Source organism: Bactrocera tryoni, chromosome 4, assembly GCF_016617805.1.
Source record: "Bactrocera tryoni isolate S06 chromosome 4, CSIRO_BtryS06_freeze2, whole genome shotgun sequence".
Classification (NCBI taxonomy): domain Eukaryota; kingdom Metazoa; phylum Arthropoda; class Insecta; order Diptera; family Tephritidae; genus Bactrocera; species Bactrocera tryoni.
In genome coordinates, this window is record NC_052502.1 from 25,267,547 (window position 1) to 25,285,093 (window position 17,547).

A 17,547-nucleotide genomic window follows, 5' to 3' on the forward strand; every position below is an offset into this window, starting at 1 on the left:
TCAGTTCGTACGTGGAAAAATGTAATTTTTTGTAGCTTAGAATAATTCATTGTAAATCAAGATATATAAAAATATGTATTGGTTAAATTGTATAAGATTTTTAATTAATATTTTTCAAACAATAATTTACACAATTATTTATATGGTTTGTTAAAAAAAAAAATTATTATCTAAAGCGTTGTTGGTGTTGTAGCGACAGAAACATTTTTCATACCGTTCACACGTCGATTGGGTCAATGTAACCGAGACGTACACGGTACGAATATTCTTTAAATATCATAATTTTTTTTCGACGAATTAAATTCGAATTCAAAAAATGGAAATTAAATTCGAATTTAAAAAATTTGTGAAAAAATTTAAAGGTCTGATCTAAAGGGAATGAGCAAAACTTCCCAGTCGCCGTAATTCCAGTTAGTTTTTATTTGGTCTCCATTAATCGTTTCGTCCAGTTTTGGAAGCGCATAATGCAGCACGACCTTCTGATCCCATCAAATACAGAACATTACATTGGCGAAATGGATATACACCTTGGCCGTTTATTGAGCTGGTTAGCCAGGTATCACATAGGATTTTTTGAGTTAATGGTTGTTGCAATGAATACATTCTTCATTAGCAATCACAATCTGATGCAAAACCGATTTCTTTTTGTAGCGATCAAGTACATGAAATGGCTGCTTAAGTTATTCTAGGGGCTCTTCTGGTGTTTGACAACAATCTTCATAACGTATTGCTTCCAGTTCCCCATCTTCAAACATTTTTGGCCACCCATGTCAAAATCACCACCATCGTGGAAATCTCGTTTGGGTGGTTTCAGATGCGCTCAACTAAGGCATTTCAGTCAAAAAGTTCCATTTATTTTAGTGCATAAGTACATAGCTTTCCCTCACAGATTCGGAATATTGAAACAATGGAATAGTAATCACTTTATCCAACTCTTGATTAACCGCACTAATATAGTTACAACCCCAATATTTCTACTGGGATCTAAATACCTATAGATTTTAATGGTTACAACTTCGTGGAATATAATCTATGATTAGAATATGTAATTAAAAAAACGCTATGTCGGACCTCACTAACATCACTTATAATTATATGTACATACATACATACATATGTACTATATACATGCAGTATATGTAAATCTACGAAGTATGTAGGGGTGTGACTACTTATATGAAAACATTGATTACAAATTATAGATATCCAAAAGTGACTAGATAGCAGATAATAAGCGAGTTGTCAACCGATTAGTCTAACTGTTATCAGTCATTAAATAAGCCGTTAGAGACACCGGTACCAATATACAACTATAACTTGGTTGCGTTTACCGCTACCATATTTGCTTAGACGAACAGGGAATTTGTTCAGAGATACGCAAATGTTATAATCACATAGAACAAATGTGCCTGCAAGCGCATCTATAGAAATTATATAAACAACACAGCCGAGTTCTTGGATGGCACAGAAATAGCCACATAATTTATACATATGCACATATGTACATATAAAATAAGATAATTTGTTTCTTAGGGTTATCTTAAAACACATATTTATATAGCACGTATCCCTGCACTCATATGTACATTGATAGTATGTAAATAGGTATGGAAGTTAAGTAAACAGTCGGAAAGGAAAAGTCTGGCCTTGGCTGGGCACGGTGGTGGCGCCATTTATGTATGTAAATACATAAGTATGTAACTGTGGACACGTCTTTTCAAACAATGAATAATAACAAGTGATAATATGCATAACTCACCTGTGCCATTTGTGGCTTACGATTGAAATCGCGTGGATCCATACTGTTCGCATCCAAATAAATGACCAAATTGCAAAGTAAAACACCATCTCGTAGCGTCAAGGCAAGGACGCGTATTTCTGAATCGTGCCAATTGGCTTTGTGATCGGGTGGAATAATTTTGCAACGCGTTAACCACGCAACACACTCGCGCCACAAATCATTATTTCCGACACCACCACTACCAGCACTACCGCCGCCGGTGGCTCCTAAAACACCGCCACTACCACCACCACTGCCGGTACCAATATTATTACTTGGCAAAGCCATGTTGCTGTTGTATTGTTATGTAGTTGAAATCGACTGTTCTTCTTGTTGTTGTAGGCTTTACAATATAACTTCGACACTTCTTTCGGGAGTATGTTAACTGTTATTTTTTTATTATTGTTGGGATTATAGTTATATTCGTTTTTTGTTTACAGTTGTGTGTTTTTGCATATATATTATATATTTTTTTATACGGTGGAACACTTCAAATTATTTTACTGAACAAAACGACAAGCCACAAATATTTTATTTGCTTTTTACGCGCGCCAGCATTGACAGCCATATGAGCACATATGCATTTATTTTAGACACACGCACATTTATGTACACACAATATGCATGTATGGACGCAGAAAAATACACGCGGTGATACACTATGGAATTATTGCACGGTCTTGACTACACTCTTTCAACAAATCATCACGTAAACAATTATGGCTATTTTTCTATAGCAATAACAATATTTGCTCGCTTTCACACATAATACATTTGCACAATTCATTTAATTAATAATAATTTGAATGTAGTATACCACACTCACTAGATGCTCACAATTGTTGCTCTACTCTTGTTTGTTTTTGTGATTTTAGTTAAATATTCTACAATTCCATAAAAGTACTACACGCATACATATAAGTATACTTTGTTATGATGTTATATGGGCGTGCTTCAATGAAATTTTAAAAAACAACTACTATGACGACGACGGCGGCCAATTCCGACACTGCTGCCTGCAGCTTATTAGCCTTTGATATTTATTTGCACTTGCAATCAAGGACGGTGGCTTTTTGACACAAAGTACGCCACTATGCGTACACAAACAATAATACAAGAAACTTTTCACTTCATAAACTTAAGTTTATTATTGGAATTGAAATCTTCAATTTCCCCGCATTTAAAACAAAACCACTTCACTCGTCCGTTGTAGATAAAATTTTATTTGTCCTCTGATTTGGAAGGCGACAACTACTGCCTTTGAATGCGACGGCGAGTTCCTTGCGTCCTGTCAGCACAATCAGCCAAGCAAAGCAATTTGACAGCAGACGAAAGCATAGTGTTGCCACATTTTAAACGCAATAAATTGTAATAAAAGTTGTGCAAGTTTCCTGAATAGTAAAATGATAGTAAATTTGGGAAATTTAAATTTGGTGTTTTTGTAGACGTATTAGCAATTTTTAAATTACTAAAGGCTACTGTGTATTATGCATGGAAAGAGTTCAGTTATAATTTACATATGTACCGAAACCGGAGTATTTTATTTGACAGTACTGTATTTGCATATGACAATAAGGCTAGGTCTGTTCCTTGTCTCGTGATTTGTAAAAATTATTTTAAATTTTTTCTTTATTTTTATTGTTCCGTGTTTTTAGACCGATTTTTTAAAGTAGTGATTAAAAGTTTTCAATTATTTATGACGAACCATTTATTTTTTGATTTTGTGCACGCCGTAGTCTATTTTTGACATTTGCTTAAAATAAAAATATCTCCTTAAAGAAGATTAAAGATTCCATAATAGTACACATAAAAGTAATAACTTTAAACCGAGGAGTATTTCTTTCTAAATTTTGTTTTTCTTCCTTATTGGTTCCGATATATGTATTTTCACTCGCAGCCACAAGCAACACCTCTTGAACGTACTTATACAATATTATCGAAATTAAAGTGCAATATTGCATAATACTTAAAAATAAAACTTAAATCGGGTTAACTATTATTGCGAATACTAATTCTTTGCTGCATATTTTTTACCAATGCACTTAAAGCATATTTTGGTAAAAGCTTAAGTTAACGTATTAAGTATATACTGAAATCGTAAATTCATTAGTTCTCTTTCCCATGCAAACGCGAAAGTAGCGATTCAATGTCATCTATTTCGAGAACATCTGTAGGACCAGCAGAGCTCGTCGCTGCTACTTCTGCTGGTGGCGCCGACGCAGAACCACTCGCCACTTCCGTACCAGCGACAGCATTTCTTGTTATTCTGCTGTAAATAAAAGAGATAATACATAATATAGCAAAAAATATATATTTGAACTCACGTCGTCCGCCTTCGTGGTTCTTCTGTACTGCTCGTGGCTGGCGCAGAGATGGGTGTAGACGTTGCTACTGGTTTGGCTTCATTCGAACTGTTCTCCCTTTGATTGCGCTCTTCACTGCTCTTAACAGTCGCATTGGTTGCTTGCCGTGATGTTGTTGTCGTACTATGTACTACACCTACAGTGGTGATGTTATCATTATCACTGCTGCCGCATGTATTTATTCGCACTTTACGTTTCTTCGGAATGTTACGTATTTGTTGTGATGCGGGCGATGCACTGAACAAAACCATTTCGTTGCTGATGCGCCAAATGTGTTTCTCCTCCTCATCGAAGGCAACGACCATTTTGAAGTTTGTAAAATCTCGTCGTGGCAAGGGATTTGCTGGCGCACCATCGGGACCGTCATAGGTAACTGATATAAAGCGTACCGGATCCTCATCCGTAACAGACGTTAGTTCGCAATGCTCTAATGGATCTTCTTCGGAGGTTTCGGCAGTGTCAGCAGTTTCAGTCTCCATATTTGTGGTTGATGTTGGCAAGGCTTCCGGTTTTGGCGCGATCTCTGCAGCTTCATTCTCTTTCGTCAATTTTTTCTTCTCAATTGCTTGATCTTGTATATTTTCATCAAGTGGGTCAACATTTGATTCGTGTCCTTCACATCTGGTATCTTTTCGTGTCTGTATTTCTTTAGTAGCGTCTTGTGTTTTGGTATTTTCATTTGTTATGCTCGCATCGTCAATAATTTTGCTGCTGGATGTCGCTTCAGTTTTTTGTTTCGTCATGTCTTCTTTATCATCTACAGTTTCTATGTTATCTTTGGACTTTCTTTTCTGTGCCGTAACAGTTGTGTCTGTCACCGGGTGTTTTCCGGACTTCGTTTCAGCTGACGTGGGCCTATCTGTTTGTTTAATTTTTTCAGCTTCTTTGTCCTTTTTGGATGCCTTCGTTGGTTTATCCAACTGTTTTGACTCCTTTTCCTTTTTCTCAGTATATTTTTTCTTTTCGGATTTGGTTTTTTCAACTTTTTCGCTACTGTCAGACTTGTCAGATTTCGCATGCTCAACTGGTAATATCTCCTCACCTGCAGACTTTTGCTTCTCACTTGGTTGTTCGTCTCTAACCTTATCCTCGTCTTGCTTTTGCTCTTCCAATATTATTTTTGCTTGTAATACTTCGGTCGGCGCCGTTCTTTTGCTTTTCGTCATTCTAGTACGTACAGGTGACTTTTTGGTAACAGTCGCTAACAACCTTTTAGCCGTGGTTGCCGCCTTGGACTTCGCAGCATTTAGTGGTTTCTTGGATTTGCCGCTTACTACGGCTTCCTCCGATGTATCTTCTTTGCCATCTTCTTTCTCGTCCGCATTACCATCCTTCAATCTACCCTTTTTGTTGCCAAGCAAACGCGGCGAAACACGTAATGCGCTGGGTCTGTCGGCAGTTAACCCTGTCGGTGTTTTTATTCTTATCCTCGGTACAGGACTAACAACAGCATCTTTTCCACCACTACCTTCCTGCTCCGCCACGCTTTTCGTCATTGCTTTATGCGGTGTTTTCACTTCCTCCAATTGATCGGGTTCGAAAACAGTTTCGGGCGCGTTGGTGCCCTTGAAGCCGAGCGGTTTGCGTACAATTTTCTTGCGTCCCACCCTTGTGGTACGTGAGCGTTTCAAAGCCGGCAGCGCTTCAATTTGTTCGCACTGCCTTTGCTTTGCTTTCACTTTCGAGATGAGCGTCTTTAACGGCAGTCGCTCGGTTTTCTCTGTCAACTCGTACACAGCAGCGGTTGGCGCTTGTGTGAAGAGCGTAGTGGTTGCATTGTCGTCCAGCGAGGCCATTGGTGGCACAGTGATCGGTTTGCGCGCTTTGCCAGCGTCACTATCCGAGCTGAACTGTGGAGCTTGTTTCTTGGCGGAAAGCTGTAGCGCTGTCAGTACTTCCATGGTACGCTTCTCCTGTACTTCCACAGCGAGTTTGACTTGACTTACCTCTAAATTAGTTGGCAACATAGTCGCTTTCGCCGGTAGAATTTTGGCTTTCTCTCTCATCGCCACAAGCTTGCGGCTCGCAATCAGCGCAGCGCTCTTGCTAACTGATGGTGTTGTTGTAGCTATCGGTTGTTTAACACGCCGCTGATTGGCATCTTGCTTCAGCTTCTCCATCATGCGTTCACGTTTTTGCTGCAAATCGTCCTCCAAGCGATTCTTTTTCTCGGCCGATTTCAATGGTACTGTTACCTTAATAGTAGTCGCTGGCGCTTGCTCGTGGGTCTCGACTGCTGCTTGCGGATCGACTTTGCTCGGCGTTAGCCAACTACGTACCGGGTAACGTACTTCCCCATCATTGCTTACCAACTGTGAATTCTCTTCCTCTGTGACAGCTAACTTCTGCCACTCTTCATCTTCTGTACTACTAATTGTTGAGAGATTATCTAGCGATAAAGACAGGTTAGCATTTTTGGTCGGCGTTTCCTTTTCATGCGTTGCTGACTCCTCCTCGTCCGTTGTGCTACTGGAATTCGTTGAAGAACTCGAGCTACTTGTGGAACTGTTCGATGAAGATGAGGACGTAGAAGTAGAAGCTGTGCTGGAGGAATCGGACGACTCACCTTCCGCACAAATTTCAGGCAAATCTGAAACGAGCGTATAATGGGGGTCGATATTTGAGGTCGCTTCGGTGCTCTCTGTGCCTTCAGCGCCAAATGATTTAACGCGTTTCAGTACTATGGGTTCGACTCTCAGTTTCTCAGCTGGTATTTCCACACATATTTTCTCAGCTTCTGCTTCCGCTTGTTCCCTCTCGTCAACCACTGTTTGTCTTGGTTCTTCAAAGAGCGCACTTTTCACCTCCTCTGCATTTAAATGCTGTTCCAGCAGTTTTGCTCGCTCCTCCTCTTCTTGTCGTTGCTTTTGCGCTGAATCTCTTAAAAGTTTTTCAAAATTGCGATCTAAATCTTCCGATTCATCCGGTTTATAGTACGAACCACCGGAGGAATAATCCGTTGGTGCTGTTCCACTACGTGGTGTCACATCCCGACTGGAGCCGAATGGTGTAAAGCGCAAACCGGGCGTTATTGCACTCAATTGTGGGGTATCTAATTCGCTTTTTGTCAGCGAACCAAATAGATATGAGGTCGAAAGTTGCATATCGCCATCAACAGTGCGTAGCTTGGCGGCAGGCGTGTCTAGGGAGGGTACCGGTTTTCCCGGTGTAGGCGGGATTGCATCCATTAACGTTGGCGCTTTAAAGGGTGTATCCAGCAGACAAGCAATATTTGCTGTACGACGATCGCGCTCCTGCTCTTTGTGCTCTTCCGATACATGCACGCTTGTGTTGTCTGCAGTTTGCGTTGCAGGCTCCGCATATGCTGTACCATCGACTGCATCATCATTTGTCGCAGTTTTGTCGGTGCTGGCGCTCTCTACGCTTTCGCTTTTCGTTTTTGTTAGCGTTTCGCGTTTGTCCTTTTGCGGTGTTGGAATTTTTATATTGAATTCTTTGCTGTTGCGATCTTTGCTCACGCGTCGGCTCTCGATTGTACACTTGCCGCGTTTCGACTTTTCCACGATTCTTATATCGGGTTTCACAACTTCCTTAGGCTCATCCTCAACGATTGACGCGTCCGCTTCACTCTCCGCGAGCAGTGCTTTTGTGTGCGCCTCCTGCCGCGCCTTTTTGCGCATGCGCTTAGAGATTGTCTGTCTTTTTCGCCGCAAACTACGCCGTTTCACCGACGTATTTTTATCTCTGCGCACCGATTTCGGCAATACGGCGTGTTGCTCGGCATTAATCTGACGCAAACGCGAGTCGAGATCACGATTGGAAGCATTACGCAAGCGCAACCATTCCTCCATCATTTTGTCATCTTTTACATTTTCTACTCGTTGCTCTCCGGCCGGTGGCTCGCTTAGAGACGCGCTTTTTTCCGATTCTTCATTTTGTTCCACTTCGGTTGTAGGCGCTGGCTTGGTTTCAGATTCATCCGAAGATTTCGAAAGTTGACGTTTGCATGCGCGTACCGCGGTTTTGCGGACCTGTTTGCGTTTCGGTGTATCTGCATTCAGGCCACTTACAGCAGATTTTATTTTATTGTCTATTTTGTCCGTTTTCTCCACTACACCGGTCTCTCGTAGTGATAACTCGGTTTTTATGACAGTCTGATTGCTACTTTCTTCGGTGACGAATAAAGGCGGGACGCTACAGCTATTGCTGCTTTCATTTGCGCTAGCGTCGATGGGCCCGCCTAGAGCTGGCAGAATTTCCACATTTTTTATGATGGGTCGCTCCGGTATATGAGCCGAATTGGCCAACTCTTCGCACTCCTCTGCGATAGGATTAGGACGCAAGCTTGATTTCTGCGCAGCTTGACTTCCAGCCGTTGTCTTCGGTGAGAATGATAACGTGCGCACATGTGAGGTGCGTTTGCGTGGTGTTGACAAGCTTTTAAAAGCTTTCATATTCACTATACCACTTCCACTGGGTGTCTCACTATCTGCTGTTGTACGAGATTGCAGCGAGGTGGGAACCGTAGCATCTTGTGGTTTTTTACATGCGGTGCATGGCACTATTTTGCCTTCGATTTCGTTTTCTTCGGCCGCATTTACTTTCTGCGCACTGGACACGATAACTGTGTTTTGTGGCTGTTGGCCTGCAGGCGCTAAAATAGATTTGGTAAAAGAATTTCATTATAAGAAAGCTCTAAAGTACCAGTATTACCCGGTTGAATTTGTTGTATTATACCTTCACCGTTGAGAAGAAATGGAAAATTTGCCAATATACCCTCGTCGGCAAGAAGTACAAATTGACCGGTTGCGTTATCGATGAAAACCTGCTGAAATGTGGATTGAAAAGTGAGATTTTTTTAATATTTTTTGTTTCGAAAATACATACCTGCTCATCCCCAGTCGCATCGCCGACATTCGTCAAATGATTGATTAAATTGTCAGCGGTGATATTTCCAATGATCTGTTCACCACCCGGTGCCTCCTTTTGTGCACTATCATTCGAATTTAATACGATCAACTTTGATATCGAAAAGTTCGGATCGATCAAGGAACCAAAGGAATTATTTGCTGTGAGCGTAGACAAAATTTGCGCATCGCCAGCACCGCTATTCAGTGAAGTATTCGATGCCGATATAGCCGTACGTATGATTAGGGGTGTCCGCGGAGCTGTACTGGAATCTGTTGGTTGTTGTGATATTGTCGATAAAGTTGGTAGTGTTAATTGTGCTTGCTGATGTTGTTGTACAAATGTAAATTGTTGCTGCTGTTGCTGTTGTTGGTGGTCGAACTCCGCCGGCATACTAATTAGTTGCTGTTGTGGCGCGGTTTCTGCAGCATTGATATTACATTGTACACCGGCTGAGGCGTTTGTCGGCTGTATGGATGCTATAATAAATATATATTAATAAGATACTGAAATTTATAAAGTCACTAGACACATACCACCAACAACATTTTCGACAATTGCATCGAAAGCCGGGTCCTGCTCAGTAGCTTTCAAAATGTCCTTGACCATCTGATCCAACATTTCATTAGAAGTGATAATTTGCTGCTCCTCGGAGAGATTATTCTCATTAACTGACATTTTTGAAGTGGACGCTGTGGGATTACTAACTTCTGCCCGTGTTTCACCGCATTTCGAGTTATTGAGCGCTTGATTAATATTATCTACTAATTTCATTTGAAATTGTGGATTGTCCAATATTGCTTGCGATAGTTCCTGTAAACATAAAAAACATATGTTTAAAATATTTTATATCACGAGGCACAAAATTAATTCATATTACCGGCACAGATGGTGTTGAAAATTTTCCATTAGCCGATTTACTGTGCGGCGTTGATTCTTTTGTCGGTTTTTCCAGTAGTGACAAGTCCGTTTCATTATGATGCAGCCCATTTTCTTCTTCATTTTCCGGTTCATTACTATCTTCGTCGAGAGTGTCCTCTTCATTTTCATCATCTGTCTGCTCTGTTTGATCGCCGCTTGTTGAAGGTGTTTGTGCAGTTTGGCGTTGACGTTGTAAATTTTGTTGTTTCGTGCTTATGAAGCAAAACGGTTCTAAAATGCGTCGCCGTTTTATGTTTTTGCTGCTTAAGAAGAAAGGACTTAGGCGCTCATCAGAAGAGTATGCTACTGCATCACTAGAAAAGAATAAGAAAGTTTTAGTAGTAATTGTTTTACTTTTATCTTGTTTCCTACAAATTTTACTATTCACCGTTTTCTTTTTTGTTTAGGATGTTTGTTCGCTGTGTTCTCTTTATCTGAATTTATGTTACTGCTGGCATTTGAATTGTTTTTTGTAACATTTTTATTATGCGTGGAATTTTCGGATTGCTGTGTTTTCGAATTTGTAGCCAAACTACGCTCCAACAATAACTTGACTTTCTCCGGAAGCTTGAGTTCGAAAAGTTCAAAACGTTGACTACTCGTCAATGAAGACACAAAACGATCGACTATAGATATAATTTCCAATAAGATATTTCATTAGTTGTGTCATGTTTTTATGTATATTTATGTATTATCTGTTACTGTACTTACCAATATGTTTGATATTTACATATTCACATATAATATCCTCCAAATCCGGACAAAAGCTGTGTGGCGTAAAACCGCTCCGATATACTGTAAATTCATGCTTGAGATGTGGTGATGTCTTACAAAATAGCCGCGATGTACTTTCCAACTTTTGTCTTTTTAAATAGCCTAGCAAATAGGAGGGAAATATTTGTTTCTATTCACAAAATTCGCTTCGCAGAAGCGGCACCAGCTGCACAATAGTAAGCACTTACCTAGCACAAGACGCGCAATGTCCGAATGCAAAACAACGGCATCCATTTTTGTGTTATTTTTCTTTTTTTCTACACTTTTACACACACCACATTTTATTGACTACAAAAACTAAGCTAAGCTCTATTAAAAAAACACTTTATGTTTGCTTTGATACAAAATTTCTAAATGTTTTCACAAATCTGCCAAAAAAATAAGCGAAATGCTTTTAGCGGCATAAAGGAACTTCGCTTACCTTCGCGTTGCCAGATGTGGTTATAAAATTTTATAGCGCTTATTTAGGACGAGTGTAAACAGCTTAGCATCTTATCACCCTGTAAACTACATATCAGTTAAGTCACAGGTAATTACCCAACAGCGCTACCCAAGTTTTTGGTTAAGTTATCTGTGATTTGTTGGGTAACAATAATTGTCTTGTCTTTTTTGTATTCTATTTCAGTATTTGAATAATTATACACCTTTATTTGCCTTTTAATAAAGTTTTCAATGTAAAAACAATGGAGTCAGTAATTTATTTGTAAAATAGTGATACTACTGTTTATATTGAAATATGACGAAGTGGTAACGCCAAGAAGTTGTTTATCTTTTCTCAAACAATTGGAAGTTTTTCTATTGCAACTCTGCTGATTTTGCGGCATGTTTCAATTTCAATTTTGGTTATTCCTATTTGGCCGCGACTGTAATATAACTTCCTAGTTGACCTTCACTTAAGATTTCTTCAAACAACATATACAAAACAACTGCGATTGTAATTTTTTTATTACTTAAAATGGGTTTCTTCGTTTTGTATTCATATCTGTCAAATTTTAGTTATTTTCCACCTCCAAATGAAATATTTATAGTAAAGAATGGCTTTCAGTTTATCTCCATTTCCATTTCTCGATGTTACGTTTGATAGACTGTACCTCTACACTCCACATACATTCGCGATAATTACCAAAGTACGAAACCGCAATAAGATCTTCAAATTGCTATCCCGCCGGCTATAAACTAATCAGGCCCAATATTGTCGCCTGGATGCATCAGGGCGCATCTGAGGAGGTTACGGACATGTCAAAGCCCTAACCTCCGGACTATAACAGTTATTTTTTTGCATAAATTATCCTTGCCGTCATTTGGTTAGAGTAAAACCACATCAAGAGAACGTTCCTACAAAACCTCGCCGAGCTACAACAAGCGACAGAATTGAGCCGTGCATTGAACGCCTTACACAATTAAGCTATTAAGGATTTCAAGACTCCTTCCCAGTGAATGGCGTTTTTGGAAACTTCATTCATTCACCTAACACCCTTTAATTGATACCCACAACAATATCGGTTATGGATTCGATTAAGCAAAACAGTGTTGGACCTGAGGACTACATAAGCAAGAATTGAAGACTACAGGGTTTGTCGGGAAAGCAATGGGACTGAGTCGACTTAAAAAAATTTATTGAACCAATTCTACAATTCTTTAAAAACTTTCAAAATAGGCTCCTTCTTCGTCCATGCAGCGCTGCATTCTCCGCAATAACCTTGAGAGCCGAGATACATGCTGCTTGGATCACTTCTATCCTCTTAAAATGCTTGCCTTTCATCGGCCTTTTCAGGCAAGGAAACAAAAAAGTCCCGGGGCCACATCTGAGCGGTAGAGAACTTGGTTAAGTAGCTGACTTCCACGTAAAACTTGGCGTTGACGGTTTATCCAGGAGGAACAAATTCATGGTGGACGTCAACACAAGTCACATTGTCGGTGTTTGTCGAAGTTGTAGCTCTCACAGCACGTTCTTCATCAACGACCTCTTCCCGACCCTCCAAAAAGGCCTGGTGCCTCCGAAACACACAACTTCTTGCTAAAGTAACATCTGGGTAAGCCTGCTTAATCGTATCAAACGTCTCTGTCGCAGATTAACCGAGTTTCATACATAATTTAATCACTTACCTCTGCTCCAACGAACGCTGCATTTTCGGTTTGCACCACTCACAGAAACACATCGCACGTAAATGTTTGGCCTGACTCTCCAGGGGCTCGGAGACAACTGACCAGGCGCTCGTTCGTTAGCTAGGAACGCCCTCTGCGCGCACGCTCCGATGTACATTCGCGGCTAAGAAAATCTGTCCTATTACTTTGCGAACAAACCCTGTATCTTATTCTGGATACTCTTTATTGCAGTCAGGAAAGGAAAGATGTATGGAAGTCATGTTGCCTAAAGGACTCTCAGAGATCTTCAAAATGGGTGACGGATAATATTAGGAGGAGTTAAGAGGTACATAGTAATATATGGCCATCTCGAAAAGGTATCATAAATCTATTGGTCCATGGATCAGGAATTTAGTTATGAATAAAAGAAAACTCGTTTTTTTTTTATAAAGAAAATATGCATTGTTTAGTACCCAACCGATAAATGAAATTTTGAAAAAAAATTTAATAATAGTAAACAAATTTTTACATGAACTATTTTGGCATAGGTACAGGATATATTGATATATACTTGATTCACATACACATAAGCATATGCTTCGTGGATTATTCGCAGTAAAAAATCGGTTTTAGCAAACATGTCAAAGGATAAGGCAATAAAGCCGTTATCCAGACTTTATCTACCTCAACCTTTGACATGATCTCAAAACATGTCGATTATCTACCATGCCGGCGCCACACGCGTACGTAAAATCTGCCAAAATCTGCTCTATAATTTCATAGCAAAACTTGAGAATCATGTCCATATAAAATACACACACAGGTGCAACAGTACAACGGAAAATATTCAAAAATATATATGTATGCAGTCAAAACATAAAAAAAAATATCGGAGAAGATAAACTGCAGGTAGCAGAGGTGTTATATCTTGGTCTCGTTATCCAGGAAGTCCTGCACAAACTTCGAAACACCAATGCTAAAGTCTTCCTCGATTACGCCGATGATGTCGTTAGAGAGCCTGGCGGCAAGTCTATTTGCAGCAGCAAGTAAGAAAAAAATTTAGATATCCTGAAATTTTTCGAAAGAATATTTTTAACTTCTACTTACTTTGAAAACACACGCCATGGCTGGTTGAAGTTGGGATTTGCATAGAAACGATTTTTACTACATAGTCGTACAAATTGATCACGTTCGGCTATTAGCTCTTCAATGTGTAGATCCTTCTTTCGCGGTATGTCTTTGAAGTTGCTATTCCACAGCGTACAAGGCGAAGTCGGTAGTTCTAGGTTTTTACAACTGTTTTCGTCTTCTTTTCGGTTGGTTGCTGGTAATTCATAATCGTTATCATCGGTGTTTCCTTCATCTGCAGAGTTTTCCTGTTCCCAGTCATTGAGCCCTTCCTTGTTAGCGTCTTTACTCATTCCCTTTTGTGCTTTTTGGCGTTCGGCACGTCTTAGCTCCTTTTGATATTCTTTCTTCAGACGCTGTTGCGCTTTCTTCAGTTTCAATTTCTCGTAAGGCGACTCACCGGTATAGAGTGTAATGGGGCTGAAAGCGCACAGATAAATTGGGTAAGGAAAGATATGATATAAAAATAAAATATACCAAACATAATATACAATGTGGCCTTAAATTAGCGGATGAGGCGGTATAAGTTGAACAAGTCTGTTGTTCACTGACTAAAAAAGAGGAGACCAACATGCTGATAGAATCGGAGGTAATCTTTGTAGTGAAGGGGTTCCAACAAAAAGAGCTGCGGATACAGTCTATAACTGTCTGGATTACATCAACCAAAATTATTTCTGATAAAACTTGAAAAGATTCTCAACCTTCTTTCCGGTCACTGGAGACTCAGATGTTACAAGCACAGCATAAAAATTTTGTCAAGGGAAAACTATCAGTTCTGCGACCTTACGTAGCCACACCTGACTACTTCAAGAATGCGAAGTCATTGCAAGAAAAGGAAAATAATAAGCGAAGGAGATGAATGTACCTTGTCTGGTTCAGCCTACTTCAAAAAAGAACGAAAATAAGTTAAATTTGTGGCCAAAAAGAAAATCTTTGTTTCCGAGTATTAACGTTTAGCGATGGATAAATTTTAGAACAAATCTCTTAAGAAATAAATTTAACTACCTTACAGCATCTATTCTTAAAGTAATTAGCTTGAGTGATTGCGAGGATGAAGTAGCCACTCGTTCAGAATCTAACCCTCTACGGTGAAGTTATTCACCAACTCCGCCGGATTTCCAGAAGATGAACTGAAACTTACACACTATTAGTCCATAGAAAATAATGTCAGAGATTGAAAATATTTGAGTCTATAAGCTAAGGTTGTTGACTCGTGACAAAGACTACCAACTACTTTACGTAGGTTTACAGAAGGTATCAAGGTAAAAAAAGCGGGTCTGTTAACAGAAGAATGAATGTTATTTCATTTATGGAGAAAACAACTTTTAATTCGAGTAGAACGCAGGAGGTCTACTGCACTACTTGTTCTTAACAACCTTGCCGCAATCGTAGAGGTTCTTATTGGACGTTGTCCAATAGCCGTACATGCGGTAAGGATAAAAATCTTGTCCGACCCAAATTGACAAAATTTCATGAAGAGAAAGGAGGTCGAAATTGCTTTCTCCTCCAAATAAAAGATAGAACTCCGAAGGAAACACGATTGTCTTTTACTTACGCTTTCTCGAAAACAGTGTAGGACACTTGTTGGTATAGTGACAGGACACAACTTACTGCCATCAAATTCGAACCGTATGGGAACTATTACTCATGATTCTTGTAAAAACTGCAGGGAAGTAGGCCTAACGAGTAACCTGCTTTATATCTGTGCAGCCTTGTCTAAAACTCTTCTTAGATGTCTTGGAGCTTCGCAGTTCAAAGAACTGGATGAAGTATCAAAATAGATATCAATTCTTAAACTTCGCAAAAAGCATTCGTACTGTATGACAAATACTTCAGCTCGTATGAAATGAAACCGACAACAAAGAACCAGTAGGTTTATATAAGGCGTGGCAGCCATAATCTAACGTAATCTTTACCTTCACTGTTCTGATTTTTCAAGTCTGAATTTGAAGTAATCGAAGTAGCCGCCTCAAAAAAAATGGAAACGGACTCAAAGCGCTTTGTCGATTTATGAGAGTGTTTACCATTAACACTTTGGGAGTATTAAGATACCACAATGAATCCGCGTTCTCAGTTCTTCAAGGGGAATTTTTGTGGGCTTTTGTTATAGGATCGACCTTTTCCCTAATCTAAGCTAAATCTGTCTATCGACTAGACTCGTTTTAATCGACACGTCTCTAGTAGTCTCTTCATAAGCCTCATACAAACTCTGCTCATCTGAACTCCTGACGTCACACAAAAAATGTCAACCCATGCATGATATATTAATCACTTTCCTAACCACATTTATGGGCTCTACAAAGACACTTAAATACTATGGGAGGACATAATGTAAATGTGACAATACAAGAGAGAGTGCGCGAAATACCAAGGTCGTAATGCAAATACCTTTACTTATCCCAAAAAACACGCACATGATACTCCAAATGAAAAGCTTGAAGTTTGTCTGCAGGCGATGGGGTGAGGCGCTGGCGCATGCAAAAAAAAAACTTGCAACGATATTAAATGTTATAAATATTGATCAAACAGCACTATTTTCGACTGGAAATTTTCGCAAAAATAAAAATGTATGTCTATGTAGGTAAGTATGTATGTATGTATGCAAAAACTTATTTGTGCCACAATGCCGGCAATTCTATTTTTCGGCAATGACTGGTTGCCACGTGTTTGCGCCTAAGTCAATATACCCATTAATCTTGCTAAGCCTTACTGTTTGAATTCGATTTTCCTCTTTTCATTAAATGAACAATTTTTTAATTAACTGTCGGTTTTTTACATACATACATACATACGTGCTATCCACTATAAAAATTGCAGAAAAAATTAAATAAATGCTTGTGGTGAATTTTGCTGATATGTTTTTAATTAACCGCATTAAAGATTTAAATTGGTATGTAATACGAGTAAGTATGTATATGTGTAGCTTATTTATATGAGAGCAGCTCACCGGCATTCAATTCGGATAGATATGAGTAAGTCATACTATGGAACTAGAGAGGGGAGTACAATTTTGTTCGAACAGTAGATGAGGATAGATGGAAAGGCCCTTAACTTCAAACGGTTTCAGTTTCTACGAGGAAGAAGACTGAACTTGGTTGGTGGGAGGAAGGAAGATTCAGAAAAAGAATTACTCTCCGTACAGAGGAAGTTGTAAATATATGTATTTCACCAGCCATTGGACCTATCACTGTGTATTTTAAAATATTTGGAAAATATAAGTTCTGATCAAAGTTGACACGGACTGACTGTGCATGTTCAACGAATCAATAATTTTGTTCCCCTAGATTGGTACAATCGTTTTATATGTTAATATGAAGCTTGATCTCCATATGTTAATTGGGATATGTTTGGCAGCTGTTGGTTTACGATGCGAAACAATTGTCTGTCGAGATTGATTAAGGGGTTACATGGGTTTACGGGTTACAAAAAATCAATTTTTCTTATTAAATTCTACAACATCTCTGGAATATTATCCTAAAGTTGATCCGAGTAATAGTTTCGAAGATACAGTCTTGAGAGCTTGTGCGCTCTAGGCTAGGTAGTGCGCCGTCTTTAAACGCGTTTTTCTCGAAACTGTGTTTTTGAAGTCGGTTGCCAAGATTTCTCGAGAACTTCTCAACCGACCTT

The 17,547-nt window shown here is 39.3% G+C and overlaps 3 protein-coding genes across 9 annotated transcripts in view; all 3 read right to left on the reverse strand.

Annotated features, from left to right (window-relative positions):
- The window catches only part of LOC120773964 (protein vav), a 70,357-nt gene extending 68,139 nt beyond the window's left edge, over positions 1-2,218 (reverse strand). The window contains exon 1 of the mRNA XM_040103200.1: positions 1,760-2,218. Within this exon, the coding sequence (XP_039959134.1) occupies positions 1,760-2,068 (309 nt within the window). The 5' untranslated portion in view covers positions 2,069-2,218. The remainder of the gene's footprint in view (positions 1-1,759) is intronic.
- A 1,252-nt stretch (positions 2,219-3,470) lies between these two features.
- Positions 3,471-11,108, reverse strand: LOC120773935 (serine-rich adhesin for platelets). 6 transcript variants are annotated; one of them, XM_040103144.1, is made up of 9 exons: positions 10,896-11,108; positions 10,645-10,809; positions 10,322-10,559; positions 9,893-10,247; positions 9,549-9,825; positions 8,992-9,491; positions 8,818-8,929; positions 4,105-8,758; positions 3,471-4,046 (listed from the first exon to the last, which is right to left on the reverse strand). In XM_040103144.1, the coding sequence occupies exons 1-9, from the start codon at positions 10,939-10,941 to the stop codon at positions 3,887-3,889; spliced, it is 6,507 nt and encodes a 2,168-aa protein (XP_039959078.1). In that variant the 5' UTR covers positions 10,942-11,108; the 3' UTR covers positions 3,471-3,886. The 6 variants fall into 6 exon arrangements, with proteins under 6 accessions (XP_039959078.1, XP_039959075.1, XP_039959077.1 ...); XM_040103141.1 differs by having other exon boundaries at positions 3,471-4,049; XM_040103143.1 differs by having other exon boundaries at positions 3,471-4,049; positions 8,842-8,932; positions 10,896-11,107.
- Positions 11,109-13,327: 2,219 nt separating this feature from the next.
- The window catches only part of LOC120774289 (calponin homology domain-containing protein DDB_G0272472), a 58,859-nt gene continuing 54,639 nt past the window's right edge, over positions 13,328-17,547 (reverse strand). For both annotated transcript variants that reach the window (XM_040103795.1, XM_040103794.1), the window contains exons 11-12: positions 13,900-14,340; positions 13,328-13,822 (exon numbers count right to left, since the gene is read on the reverse strand). In XM_040103795.1, the coding sequence (XP_039959729.1) occupies positions 13,714-13,822; positions 13,900-14,340 (550 nt within the window). In that variant the 3' untranslated portion in view covers positions 13,328-13,713. The remainder of the gene's footprint in view (positions 13,823-13,899; positions 14,341-17,547) is intronic.